This window comes from Macaca nemestrina, chromosome 4, assembly GCF_043159975.1.
Source record: "Macaca nemestrina isolate mMacNem1 chromosome 4, mMacNem.hap1, whole genome shotgun sequence".
Lineage (NCBI taxonomy): Eukaryota > Metazoa > Chordata > Mammalia > Primates > Cercopithecidae > Macaca > Macaca nemestrina.
Window position 1 is genome coordinate 74,171,068 of NC_092128.1, and position 15,218 is coordinate 74,186,285.

Consider the following 15,218-nt stretch of genomic DNA (forward strand, 5'->3'; position numbering starts at 1 on the left):
TTACCCTGTTTGACGGCAGAATGATTTCAAGAGTTTTGACCATCACTTCTGGTCAAACTAACACGATTAATTTTTTAAGTGCAATTACTATGTCAGTAGATTCTGCAGTCTCTGCTCATTACAAGATGGCTTGTATAACCAAAATATCTAGCCTCAATTATTCTTGGGACTGTTTTGCCAGTGTGTATTTACATCTAGCCTTAATAATTTTTGAATAAAGTTATTATATCCCCTAACTTGATTTACTAGACTCAAAACTATTTTAATTCATTTTAAAGGAATAAAGTATTGCAGTTTGGACACAATTTCAATTCATTTACAAAGTGTTTTATGAACTAAAATGAAATTTCACTTTTAATGGAAACTTCTATGTTGTTATCTTAGCAGGATCTCTAATTTTCTTATTAGTTTTAAAGTACTCACACGCCTTCCCGTCGGCAGCACATGATATAAGCAAGTATTAGAAAAAGGACCAGTGCTACTGCCGAGGGCACAGCCAGTGTAATTAGGAAATCCGTGTAATAGTCTCTGCTTTTCAAAGAATCAGAAGGGGGTTTGTATTCCCCACCATCAGGTAAAATCCCCTCTCCACGAATCACTTCCTGATAGGTGGACACTTGCTTTGTTTTATCAACCTGATACAAAAGAAGACAATTACACAACAAATTAATCATTGCAAACATTATGAGATTTTAAGATCTGGATACACTAAAACATTCTTTGACAAATTGTCTAAAAAGCCATCTTTTCCAATTACTTTATCACCGTGAATTTGCAAGTATTTATTGGAGGCAGGGAATGTAATGAATGAAAGTAATAAAGGCTTTACTTTGGTCTACTTTCTATGTTCTTCCTAAAACACATATACATATACATTTACATGTGTACATATTTAACATGTGTGTACCTATGCGTGTAGTTGTTCGTTTTCAGTTTCCTTCCTCTAAAGCAGCAGTCCTTTACACTACCATGTAAATGTCTTATTTCCTAGTGGCAAAGCTCAAGTGCAGATTTTACCAAACCTAAAACTGGCTGAAAACCAGGTATGCACGTATTTGTTCTAAGGTTAGCGACAGAGAAAAGTGTGAGGGGGAGGGGGTGGAAAGAGGGACAATTTCCAAACGTGTTGTCCTTGATCTTTCTGCCTTCCAGCTGACAGAAGTAACTTTTATGGAAGATAGTCTAGGGAATATGGAACCTATCCCAGTCTTACTTAATTCTATCCCAGTATCAAAAAAAACTACAACAGTTGCACTATGTTAATTTACCTCCATATTAACTGTGCTGCTTTCACTGAGTTGCATTTAATTATGCTAAGGTTTTTATTGAAGGACACTAAAAATGTAGCCATGTGAAATTTGCTACTACATTTGCTACTAAAATAAAATGCTGGGGAGAATTAGTTGTAGCATTATTCAGTATCTTCTCCCAAAATGTAAATGACGAGTTGATGGGTGCTGAGGAGTTAATGGGTGCAGCACACCAACATGGCACATGTATACATATGTAACAAACCTGCACGTTGTGCACATGTACCCTAGAACTTAAAGTATAATTTAAAAAAAATAAGAAAAATTTTGTTAATAATATAGTGTTAGTGAAAACTTGTTTTCTGCCAAGGAATTGATGTGCCTCCTTTTTAGAATGAGAACTAAATATGAATTTCATTTTTTTTGTCCTACACATTAGGCAGCTTGTTGTCCAACACAGCCTTATGCTTGTTTTTGGGGGGTGAAATTTAGGTCCTGATTTTCCACTTCTTTTATATTTTATTTATTATGTTTATTGTATGACTCTTGTTTAACCTTCTGAAATCTTTTGTGGCAAGATGTGGCATAAAAATAAATACACGTAAAATAAAAAATAAAAATTCCCAACCTTTCCACTTATAAAGCCTTAACAGATAAACAAAAATCTTCAAGGTATATATCATTTTTTAACTTTTAGAGATTGGGTAATAGTCTTAAACTCATTTTCCAGAACAACCACAAGTAACATGGCATTGTTAGGGTCTGCTGTCCACCGATGATGCTGGGAGAGGAATCTAAGTTATGGTTGCAGCTGCTCAGTCTCCTGTACCCCTGTATCATTAGCACCATGATTGAAATATTGAGCATATTTGCCTATAACAATAATTTTACTTGATTTAGGAAGGCAAAGAAGGCCATTTTTCTAAAGGCCATGAGACAAGAGGCATGAGAAGAAGAGTTCAAGGCAAAAGGCCACAAGGAGTGCTAAGTGTTGCAGTGTGAGTAATATGTTCTCCAGGATGCAGCTGGCTCTCTAAGACATGAAGTGATAGTTGTGTTTATGTGTCAGTAACTTTGTTAAAATGTCAGCTTTAAACTTAGATCTAATTCACTCACCACCAATCATAAAGAGTTGAAAGAAGTTAAATCTAAAAGGACACTAAAGAATTAAAACATCAGTTGGATACATTAATATGAAAAGTAAAAAGAAAAAACAAAGAATTAAAACAACCCTCCTACCTTTCAGATAACAGGATCAAAATATTATATACAGACATAATATAAAATATACAAACATATATAAAATATTACACATCTTACATATATTTGAAACCTTACATTTTCCTAAATCTGTTAACATGCAAATTCAAATGTGATTTGGAAAGAAATATTATGTTTATGAATTATGGGTAAGATTCTAACTTCACTCGAAATTGTCTCTTGTTTCTTGGACTTTCCCTATAATTTGAGTTTTCAGAACATTAAATCATAGCACAATATTGCTTTATTTTCAGATTTATTATTGTACTCCATCCTCTCCTTCCAAAGTGGGTTAGTGGCAGAATATTTAAGAAGAATCATTCTGCACATATCATACTAACTCCATTATCTGTGCTCATTAGCAGCTATATGGATGTCCAGGGGGTTCATTTGGACCACCTGCCAAGCTAATCCAGCCCCAGCAACTAATCAAGGACAGAATAAGTACAAAAGTGGATATATTCTTTCCTAAATGGATGCACTGTCAATGAGCTTTCCAGATCCTTAATCTGAAGGGAAGTCAACTGCAGTTCAAGTAAACCCAGGATTTATTTCTAAAAGCAATTCAGGTTTTAGTCAAATGTTAACTCCAGTCACATCATTTTTAATTAAACTTGCAAAAACAAAATAAAAACTTACCAATGAAATTTTGCACCAGTCAATGTAAAATTGAGTACGAAATTTTTTATCACATGTTATTACAGGCTCCATTTCTTGACTACATCGCAATTGATTCTGTGGATTTTCAACTTCTCGTAAACAAGAAGAAAACGGGACATCTGCACCAACCATGACATAAACGCTGTAAAAATGTGAAACTCTCAGGTTATCCTTTAAGAAAATTGAAAACACTAAAAAACAATCTACCTTGAAAGCAGGATTTAGCCTTTTGAATTGAGAGATTAACTAGACTCATCCCTGAGGTAGGGGCCTAGGCTTTAAAAACAATGATTCATGTAGGGGCTTCCTTTCATTCATTCCTTTATTCAGCCAATATTTACTGAGCACTTTGGTATACCAGATACTCTCTCCATTCTATGTTAATTTCTAAAAGCTTTATTTCATCCCATTTATTTTCATTCAGTATAAACATGCATCATATTCTGATTACTATATTTAGTAATTACTATATTTAGTAGACTACTTACATTAAAAAATTATCCTTAAGGTAAATTAGTTAGAAAATAACCCCACTACTACAATAATAAATAACTAAGTAGTACATTTCACTTAATTTTTTTATAATAAAACTCTTAAATTACATCCCTGGAAGTATGGAGCTTTGGGTGGACATCACTATTTTACCTACCAGTTCAGTCAGTTTTTCTACTACACAAACCCCTATATGCTTGGTCTCTCATCAGAAGGCCTTGCAGTCTTTTATCTAAGACATTAATATAAGAGTAAAATTATTGTTTGGTAAACACAAAGAGGCAAACAAAATCTATTTTGTTAGTGTAGGGGAGTTATGGGGAAAGACCTCTACTTAATTGACTGAAAAGATTTCACAACAGAAAATAGTGACAACAATATTTAAATAATCTTGGAGCAGCTTGAGAAGATAGGAATCTCATTGGCCTTTCAAAAGAAAAAAGAAAACCAGGAAAATACTCCAAGTAAATACCATTCCTTTTCATAATGACAATGCTAAGAAAAAGATGACAATGTAAAATGAAATAAAACCATCAAAATTCCAGCTACCTTCTTTGCAGAAGTTGACTAACTGATCCTAAAATTCCTAAGGAAGTTCATAGCACCCAGAATAGCCATACACACACACACACATTTTGATAAGGAAAAACAAATTTGTAAAACTCACAATTCCCAATTTGAAAACTTACTCAGAGCTACAGTAAGCAAGTCATCTGGTATGGGCATAGGGACAGACATACAGATCAATGGAATAGAACTAAGAATCCAGAAATAAACTCTCATATTTAATAAACTGATTATTATCACAGGTACCAAGACAATTCAAAAAGGAAAGAATAATTGTTATAACTAATGGTGCTGGAAAAACTGGATATCCACATATCCTGTCCTACCTAAAAAGGCAGATGAGAAGCATATGTGAAATTCATGGTCCTGAGGCATAGGCTCACTAAAAGATTGAGAACGAATCATAGGATTACAGAATTCTTCCCCTCCCACAACACCTGACCACCATATTACTAAAGGTCTACTTATAGTCAAATTCCTTTTACTCCATATATTAGTCTGGCTATCAAGAAAAAAATTATAAAACATACTATACAGCAAAAAAAAAAAAAAAAAAAAAAACAGTTTGAAAAGACTGAACAAGCATCAAACCAGACAGAGATGGCAGAGATGTTGAAATTATCAGACCAGAAATTTAAAACAACCATGACTAATATGCAGAGGGCTCTAATGAATAAAGTGAAACTGCTTTGCAAGAAATGTTAAAATAACTTCTGTTGAGAGACGGAAAAAGATATAGGTCAGAAACCGAGATCTACATAAAGAAAAGTAGAGCATCAGAGAAGGAATAAGTGAAGATAAAACCTTTTATTTTTCTTAATTGATCTAACAGATGACTTGTTTAAAATAATATCTACAATTTATTCACCCGTGTATCCATAAATGTATATATCTATATGTTTATATACACATATATAAGCAAAATAAATGACAGCAATGATACAAGAGAGATGAGGGAGAGACAGGGATTATTTTGTTATCATAAGATACCTGCAATACCTAGGAAGTATTATAGTGTTATTTGAAAGTGAACTTGGATTGGTTTTATATGTATATTGCAAACTCTAAGACAATCACTGAAAGAAAGTTTAAAAAATACAACTGATAGGTTAAAAGAGGAGAGAAAACAATCATAAAAATTGCTCAATGAAAACTATAAAAAGTGGGAAAAGAGTGAAAGACAAAAATAGAAACAAAAAACAAAGGCAACAAACAGAAAGCAGTAACAAATATGGTTATTTTATTTTATTTTATTTTGTTATTTTATTTTTGAGGCAGAGTCTCGCCCTGTCACCCAGGCTGGAGTGCAGATCTCGGCTCACTGCAACTTCCGCCTCCTGGGTTCAAGCGATTCTCCTGCCTCGGTCTCCCAAGTAGCTGGGACTACAGGTGCCCACCACCACACCCAGCTAATTTTTGTATTTTCGGTAGAAATGGGTTTTTACCATGTTGGCCAGGCTGGTCTCGAACTCCTGACCTCAGGTGATCTGCCTGCCTCTGCCTCCCAAAGTGCTGGAATTACAGGCATGAGCTACCATGGCTTGCCTCAATAATCACTTTAATCATCCATGGTCTAAATCTAAATACCCCAATGAAAAGACAGAGACTGTCAGAGTGGATTGAAAAACTATACTCTGTTTACAAAAAATACCTACTTTAAATATGAAGACACATATACATTAAAAGTAAATGGGTGGAGAAAGATATACTATGCTAACAATAACTCTAAAAAGCAGGAGGAGCTATATTAATTTCAGACAGAGCCAACCTCATAGCAAGGAAACGTATCAGAGACAAAGAAAGGCATTACATAATGATAAAGAGGTCAATTCTTTAAGAACATAAATCACTCCTTAATGTGTATGTGCCTAATAACAGTGCATCAAAATACACGAGGCAAGAGCTGATAGAAGTGCAAAGAGAAACAGATGAATCTACTATTATAGTTGGACATTTCAACATCTCTCTATCAGAAATGGACACAACCAGCAGGCAGAAAATTGGTAAAGACATAGTGAAACTCAGTATCATCATTAGTCGACAGGTTTTAATAGACACTTAGAGACTACTTCATCCAAAAATAGCAGAATACACATTCTTCTTAAGTTCACATGAAACATTTAACAACATTCCAGACCATAAAAAATTAACAAATTTAAAAGAATGGAAATCATATACTGTCTGCTCTCAGACCACAGTAGAATTAAACTGGAACTCAATATCAAAAGATAACTGAAAAACCCCAAACTACTAGGAGACTAAGCAACATCCTTCAAAAATAGCACATGGATTAAAGGAGAAATCTTGGATGAAACCTGAAAATATTCTGAATTAAATGAAAATGAAACCATAACTTATCAAAATGTTTACAATTCAGCAAAAGCAATACTTAGAAGGAAATTCATAGCATTGAATGCATACATTAGAAAAGAAGAAAGATCTAAAATCAATAATTGAAACTTCCCCCTCAGGAAACTAGAGAAAGAAGAACAAGTCAAATCCAAAGTAAGCAGAAGAAAAAAATAATAATAAAAATCAGATAATCTGCACAGGGCCTATATGTAGTAAAGAAATTGAATCAATAATTAATATTCTAAAAAAGAAAGCATCAGGTACAGATGGGTTCATTGTTGAATTCTACCAGACATTTAAAGGAGAAATTATGCCAACACTCTACAATATTTCTCAGAAGACAAAAGCCAAAAGAATACTTCCTATCTCATTCTGTGAAACCAAAATTACCTTAATACCAAAACCAGAAAACATTACATGAAAAGAAACTACACACCATACCAGCATCTCTCATAAACACAGGTGCAAAAATCCTCAACAAAATATTAGCAAATCAGATTCAACAACGTATAAAAGGAATTATACACAATGATCAATTGGGACTTTCCCCAGTTATGCAAGGCTAGTTCAACATCCAAAAATCAGTTAATATCACATCAACAGGCTAAAGAAGAAAAATCACATGACATCATCAACAGATGCAGGAAATGCATTTGACAAAATCCAATGGCAATTTGTGGAAAAAAAAAAATTCTTAGTAAATTAGGAATAGAGAGGGATTTCCTCAATTTGACACCTACAGCTAACATTACTCTAAATGATGAGAAACTTGAAGTTTTCCCACTAGCATCAGGAAAAAGTTAAGAATGTTGCCTCTCATCACTGTTTTTTAACATCATACTGGAAGTCCTAACTAATGTAATAAAAGACAAAAAGATAATAAAAAGTATACAGATTTGAAAAGATCAAATACTATCTTTGCAGATGATATGATTCAAAAGAATTGATTAAAAACTCCTAAAACTAGTAAGTGATTACAGCAAGGTTGCAGGAATCAGTAATAACCTTCCAAAACAGAAAGCATCAAAATACATGAGGCAAGAGCTGATACAGCTGATAGTAAGATTAATATGCTAAAGTCAATCACTTTCCTAGAACAGGTAGAACTTGAAATTAAAAACACAGACCGAGTGTGGTGGCTAACACCTGTAATCCCAGCACTTTTGGAGGCCGAGGCAGGTGGATAACCTGAGGTCAGAAGTTTGAGACCAGCCTGGCCAATGTGGCAAAACCATCTCTACTAAAAATACAAAAATTAGCTGGGCGTGGTCACGCCTGTAGTCCCAGCTTCTCAGGAGGTTGAGCCAGGGGTTGAATCCGGCAGGCAGAGGTTACAGTGAGCCAAGATTGTGCCACTGCACTCCAGCCTAGGCGCAGAGTACCCTCCAAAATAAAATACTTATATATAAATATAAGTCTAATAAAATAGGTACAAGATCTGTATGAGGAAAATTACAAAACTGATTAAAGAAATCAAAGAAAAACTAAATAAATGGAGAGATATTCCATGTTTATGGATAGGAAGACTAAATATTGTCCTTATGTCAGTTCTTTCCAAATTAATTATAGATTCAATGTAATCTCAATCATAATCTCAGAAAGTTATTTTGCAGATATTAACAAACTTATTCTAAAGTTTATATGGAGAAACAGAAGACCCAGAATAGCCGAAACAATATTGAAGGAGAAGAACAAATTTTGAGGACACTACCCAACATCAAGATTTACTATAAAGCTACAGCAATCAAGACAGTGCAGTATTGGGAAACAACTGACAAAACAGATCAGTGGAACAGAATACACATTTAGAAATAGACTCACATAAATCTATTCAAGTAATCTGTGGTAAAGGAGCAAAGGCAATACAACGGAGGAAAGACAGTCTTTCGAATAAATGGTGTTGAAAAAACTAGACTTATACATGTAAAAAATGAATCTAGACGCATATGCCCTTCACAAAAATTAACTCAAAATGCATCACAGATCTACATGCAAACTGCAAAACTATGAAACTCCTAGAAGACAATAGAGGAGAAAATCGAGATGACCTTGGATTTGATGATGACTTTTTAGTTACAACACCAAAGGCACAATCCATGAAAGAAAGAACTGACGAGATGGACTTAATTAAACTTAAAAATTTCTCTTCTGCAAAAGACTCCCAGTAATACAAGAAGCCACAGACTAGAAGGAAATATTTGCAAAATGCATATCTGATAAAGGACTGTTATTCAAAAAACACTTAAAACATAAAACAACAAACAATCCAATTAAAAATGGGCCAGAGGCCTGATGCAGTGGCTCAAGCCTGTAATCTCCGCACTTTTGGAGGCCAAGGTGGGCAGATCACTTGAGGCCAGGTGTTTGAGATCAGCCTCACCAACATGGCGAAACCCCATTTCTACTGAAGATACAAAAATTATCTGTGTTTGGTGGCATGCTCCTATATTCCCAGCTACTTGACTTGGGAAGCTGAGGCATGAGAATCTCTTGAACCCAGGAGGCAGAGGCTTCAGTGAGCCAAGATCACAACCCTGCACTCCAGCCTGGGCGATACAGTACGACTCTGTCTTAACAACAACAACAACAACAAAAAGCCAGAGACCTTAACAGACGCCTCACCATAGAAGATATACTCGTGGTAAATATGCACATGAAAAGATGCTCCACTTCACATATCATCACAGAAAGACAAATGAAAACAGTGAGATATGCAACACACAGATTGGCCAAAATCCAGAACAGTGGCAATATCAAATGCTGGCAAGGATGTGAAGCAACCAGCAACTTTTATTCATTGCTGGTGGGAATGCAAGATGGTGTAGCCAATTTGGAAGACAGCTTGGCAGTTTCTTACAAAATAACATACTTTTACCATATGATCCAGCTATCACTCTCTCTATGTTTACCCAAAGGAGTTAAAAACTTACTTCCACACAGAAGCCTGCACATGGATGTCTATAGCAGCTTTGTTCATGACTGCCAAAATGTGGGGACAACCAAGATGTCCTCCAGTAGGTGAATGATAATTAAACTGTGGTACATCCAGAAAATGGAATATTATTCAGTGCTAAAAAGGAATAAGCTATCTAGTCATGAAATGGTATGGAAGAAACTTAAAAGCATATTACTAAGTGAAATAAGCCAATATGGAAAGGCTACAGACTATATGATTCCAATTATATGACATTCTAGAAGAAAAACCACTATAAAGACAGTAAAAACATCAATGATTGCCAGAAGTTGGGGGGAAGGAGGGATGAACAGGTGGAACATAGATGACTTTTAGAGCAGTGAAACTACTCTGTATGATACTATAATGGTGGAAACATGTCATTATACATTTGTCCAAACCCACAGAATGTAAACCACTAAGAGTGACACCTAATGTAAGGTAGGGACTTTGGGTGATAGTGATTTGTCAATGTAGGTTCATCATTTGTAACAAATGTACCACTCTGGTGAGGGATGTTGATAATGGGGGAGGCGATGCAAAAGTAATCTCTGCACCTTACTCTTAATTTTTCTATAAACCTAAAAATTCTCTAAAAAATAGTATACACACAAAAAATTCAAAGACTTTAAGAGCTAAAACTATTACACTCTGAGAGGAAAACAGGCATAAATATGACCTTGGATTAGGCAATGATTTTTTAAAATATGACACCAAAAGCTCCAGCAGTAACCAAAAAAAAAATAGATAAATTGAAGTCTATCAAAATAAAAAAAGTTCTGTGCTTCAAAGAACACCATTAAGAAAAGTGAAGACAATCCATGAAATAGGAGAAAATATCTGCAAATCATATATTTAATAAAGGACTTGTATATAGAACATATAAAAGACTCTTACAACTTGATCAAAAGATGAATAATTCAATTAAAAATGGCAAAGGATATGAATAGACCTGTTTCCAAAAATGATATCTAGATATCTAATACACATATGAAGTGATGCTCAGTATCACTGGCCATCAGCAAAATAGAAATCAAAACCACAATGAGATACCACTTCACTTTCACTAGGATGGTTATAATCAAAAAGACAGATAATAGCTAGTGCTGGTGAAGATGTGGAACAGTTGGAACTCTCCTATTTTGCTGGTGGAAATGTAAAATACATCTGCTTTGGAAAACAGTCTGGCAATTCTTCCAAATGTTAAATATAGAGTTACCATATGACCCAGCAACTCGACTCCTAGGGATATACTTAAGAAAAGTGAAAATATATGTCTACACAAAGACTTGTACATGAATGTTCACAATGACATCGTTCATAATAGTCAACAAGTGAAAACAACCCAAATGCTCATCAGCTTATAAATGGATAAACAAAAGGTGGCATATCCATAAAACAGAATATTACTCCATGATTAAAAATGAAATACTAATTTATTCTACAACATAGATGAAACTTGAAAATGTTATACAAAGTGAAAGAAGCCAGTCACAGAAGACCATGCATTATATAATTCCATTTATACAAAATGTCCAGAATAGGCACTTTATAGAGACAGCAAGTACCTTAGTGGCTGCCTAGGGGTGGGGGTGGTGGTGACTGCTAATGTGTACAAGGGTGGGTGTGTGGTGTTGGGATAATAAAAACTTTCTAAAATTGATTATTATAATGATTGCATGACTTTGTGAATTTACTAAAAATCACGATTTAAAATTGTACATTTTAGATAGGTGCATTGTATGATATGTGAATTATATCTCAATAAAGCTGTTATTTTTAAAAAATGAAATAAAAGTACAGCACAAAAGTTCAAAGCTATGTAAATGTAAATATGAAGTCACGACCAAGCCTGAGATGACAACTGTGTTCGAGAGTATGTTCACACAAATTCATTTGCTCTTCACATCAAATTTGTATTAGGATTTAAGACTAATTTGAAAGATTATTTTTTAAAAAACCTATTGTACCTTTGGGAAACAAATAGTAAATAATTGACTAAAATTAAAGATCAAATTAAAAATTCAGAACAAAAGTAGATATGAGAAACTATTGGTATTTAGATGATCAGTGGATATAAACATATTCAATTTAAAACAAGTTATTACTTTTTTTTTTTTTTTTTTTTTTTTTTTTTTTTTTTGAGACAGAGTCTTGCTCTGTCGCCCAGGCTGGGGTGCAGTGGCCGGATCTCAGCTCACTGCAAGCTCCGCCTCCCGGGTTTACGCCATTCTCCTGCCTCAGCCTCCGAGTAGCTGGGATTACAGGCGCCCGCCACCGCGCCCGGCTAGTTTTTTGTATTTTTTAGTAGAGACGGGGTTTCACCGGGTTAGCCAGGATGGTCTCGGTCTCCTGACCTTGTGATCCACCCGTCTCGGCCTCCCAAAGTGCTGGGATTACAGGCTTGAGCCACCGCGCCGGGCCGTAAGATTTTTAATTAATTCTTTTCAAGGTAACATGAATGGGCATAAGAGATTTTCATGCTTTGAAATGTTTCTTTCCTTAAATTATAAAAGCAATATAAAAACATTAAAGAAAATCTGAGGTATAAAAGCAAATCTCATTTATATTGCCAAGAGAACTATTTTCATTTTCCAATGTACCTTGCAGAATATTTTTCAAATGCATATATTTTAATCTAATTGCAATAATCTCTAAAATATAATTGTGTGTCCTGCTTTTTCACTTACTACATCTAAGCATATTCCACATTGTAGTCTTTGTAATTATAGTTTTATGGCAATATAATTTTTTAAGTACATATGATTTATTTTGCAATTATTTCAGAGTTGGACAACTAAGTTGCTTCCAATTTTTTGAAGTTATAAATAATATTACAAAGACTATCACTGCATATTCTTTAATGTGACTATCCTAAAAGAGAGGTCTAGAAGTGGAAACATTTTTATGACAGTTGACACATATTGCCAAATTACTTTCATCTCTACTTGGATGATCCATAAGCTTTTCAACTTAATATGTTCCAAACTGAGCTCATCATTACTCCACCCCACCTCCACCTGTTCCTCCTTCTATCTTCTCTCTCAGTGATTGACATCCCCAAATGCTCAAGTCATGAACTCAAGCACCATCTCTTTGACTCCTCTCCTTCTCTCCACATATTTAATCCATCATCAGTCTCTGACATTTACCCTGAAATAACTCTCATACACACCTGTCCACTTTGTTTTGTCCCACTGCTAGAACTGTAGTTCTAGTCACCATCACCTTCCAAAGGGAGTGAAGGAACAGCCCCTTAATGGTGCTCCTTGAACCTAGTCTTTGCCACTGTCCTCAAGTAGCCTATTGGCTAAATGAATGCATGAATGAAAAGCATTATACCAGTTTAAAAACAAACGGAACACAAATGTCATGCTCAAAAGCAGTAGATATTGGATTTGTCTCATTAAGTTTTCCTAAAAAGTATATTTATGGCTTCTTTTATAGAATCACTAAGTTTGAACATGCTAGCTTTTTAAAATATGTAATTTTGTCCAAGTCCATGTGTAAAAATAATAACTATGCTACACATGCTAAAATTATGTTTTTTGTAATCTGTTGTTTTCCTTTCACCTAGTTTTTGATATGTCAAAATTTTAAATTTGTATGAAGTAAAATGAGAATGATCTTTACCTTTATGACCCTACCACATGTTTTCAAAATTTCAAATGTGTATAAACAGATGAGACAGGAGGCTATTATCAAGTGTAAGACTCTCAATGAATGCTAACAAAACCTGATACTTCAAAATATTAGAGACTGGAGTACACTAGATAGAGTTGTTTCTTGTGAAGAATTTTTTCCTTTCAATTTGAACAATTCAATTTCTCTTCTTTGAGGTAAAATGCATTTATTGAGGCCTTTAGATTTATAATATGAAGAAACAAGTAACGGTAAATAATTTAAGTCAAAACTCCACCTTTTACAGCAATAACCAAATAAATGGATCCAATGATTGTATTTTTTCCTAATTGTCCAATTAATGAACATACTTTGTTATTTTATGTATATAGAAGATAAAAGACAGTTTAGAGAAGAATATGTCCATATATGTTACATGTTGCCTGGGAAATGTTGAGCTCTCAAAAGCAGCAGCACCAAACTTCCTGCCTTTTCTTCCACCCTGCTTCTTTTTAATGTACATATCTGCAATTAATCAATAAAATTAAGATGAAAAATAAAGAATGAAAGATGTATGGGATTATAGCGAAACACATATAATAAAATAAACAAGTGAAAAAGTCACCAGAAATTAGGAAAACATTGAAAACTCGACAGGACTAATAATTATCTTGCAAGCCAGAGCACTGCATTTGGCACTGAATTTTCTTGTACCCAAATTGAAATTAAAAAAAAAAAAAACACAGTAAATGTCACAGTTCTCATCATTAGAGAGAGGAAAGCATGACTATTCCTTAGAGACCTAAATGTTTTATTGGCACTGAATTCTAAAAGAATTTTTTCATGTATTCATGTTCCTCTTGTTCATGTATCCTTTGGCAGGGGAAAATGGATGCTATTGGGTCCCCTAAAATCCCAGCACCTATATCCACACAGCATTTCCTCCATTCAGTCTTCCCTGTTCTACAAGTGTGATCTCTCTAAAACAAAAACTTTAGTATCAACGATTTTCTGCACAGGTCCTAATGCTTCAGGATGAAATCCAAATAACTTTTCCCAGAAAACAAGGTCTTACATGATCTGGTCTTTGCCCCTTCTGGATCTTTCTCCATTTCCACACAAAGTAGATTTCTGAATCCACTATGCTCTCTCCCACCTAAGGGACTTGCCCAAGCCTTTACCCCTGCATAGCGTTCCTGTTTCTCATTTTCTCAGCACGCTAATTTGTACTTATATTTTCAACTCAGTCAGCCTTCAGATCCTCTATAAACCTTTTCCAGGTGTAGAACTGTAATGAGAGAGGAGCCCTCTCTGTGATGCCTCAATTGTGGTGCTTAAAACACTGATTTTAATTATCTGATTATTTGCCTACTCCCTAGTAGACTGCAAGCCTAGATTGTGTTTTTAAAATCGCTCTACTCCAAAGACTAATAAAATATTCTCACATTTAAAAAATACTGAATAAACCTTAAACTATGAAAGAAAAAGAGATAGAATTCAGAAGAGTAGATACTAAACATATAGTTGCATTGACTTCATTTGTTTTTTGTTATAAAAATTGATACAGGTTTCCAATTTTATATTAAAGGCATTTGCAAATATTTCTATATCACCACTATTCCATAAAAGAAAGCATAGTTGAACCAAAATTATAGAAGGGACATCATTTAAGAATAAAGGGCAATTCGGCCAGGCATGGTGGCTCACGCCTGTAATCCCAGCACTCTGGGAGTCTGAGGCGGGTAGATCACGTGGTCAGGAGTTCCAGACCAGCCTGGCCAACATGATGAAACTCCATCTCTACTAAAAATATAAAAATTAGCCAGGCATGGTGGCAGGAGCCTGTAATCTCAGCTACTCAGGAGGCTGAGATAGGAGAATCACTTGAACCCAGGAGGCAGAGGTTCCAGTGAGTCGAGATCCCACCACTGCATTCTAGCCCGCATAACAAAAAAAAAAAAAAAAAAAAAAAAAAAGGATAAAGGGCAATTCTGTAAGTTACAATAAATAGAGACAATTTCAGAACCCTACTGAAATTGGCCCAGGATCATGACTTTCCATCA

At 34.7% G+C, this 15,218-nt stretch overlaps 1 protein-coding gene across 18 annotated transcripts in view; it reads right to left on the bottom strand.

The window, feature by feature from the left end:
* Positions 1-15,218, bottom strand: part of LOC105475528 (sarcoglycan epsilon) — a 71,336-nt gene that overhangs the window by 14,971 nt on the left and 41,147 nt on the right. For all 18 annotated transcript variants that reach the window (XR_011622149.1, XR_003016663.2, XM_071094847.1 and 15 more), the window contains 2 exons: positions 3,150-3,312; positions 424-635 (listed from right to left, as the gene is read on the bottom strand). Coding sequence is in view for 16 of the 18 variants with exons in the window: in XM_071094847.1 (XP_070950948.1) it covers positions 424-635; positions 3,150-3,312 (375 nt within the window). In the remaining 2 variants the exon portion in view is untranslated. The remainder of the gene's footprint in view (positions 1-423; positions 636-3,149; positions 3,313-15,218) is intronic.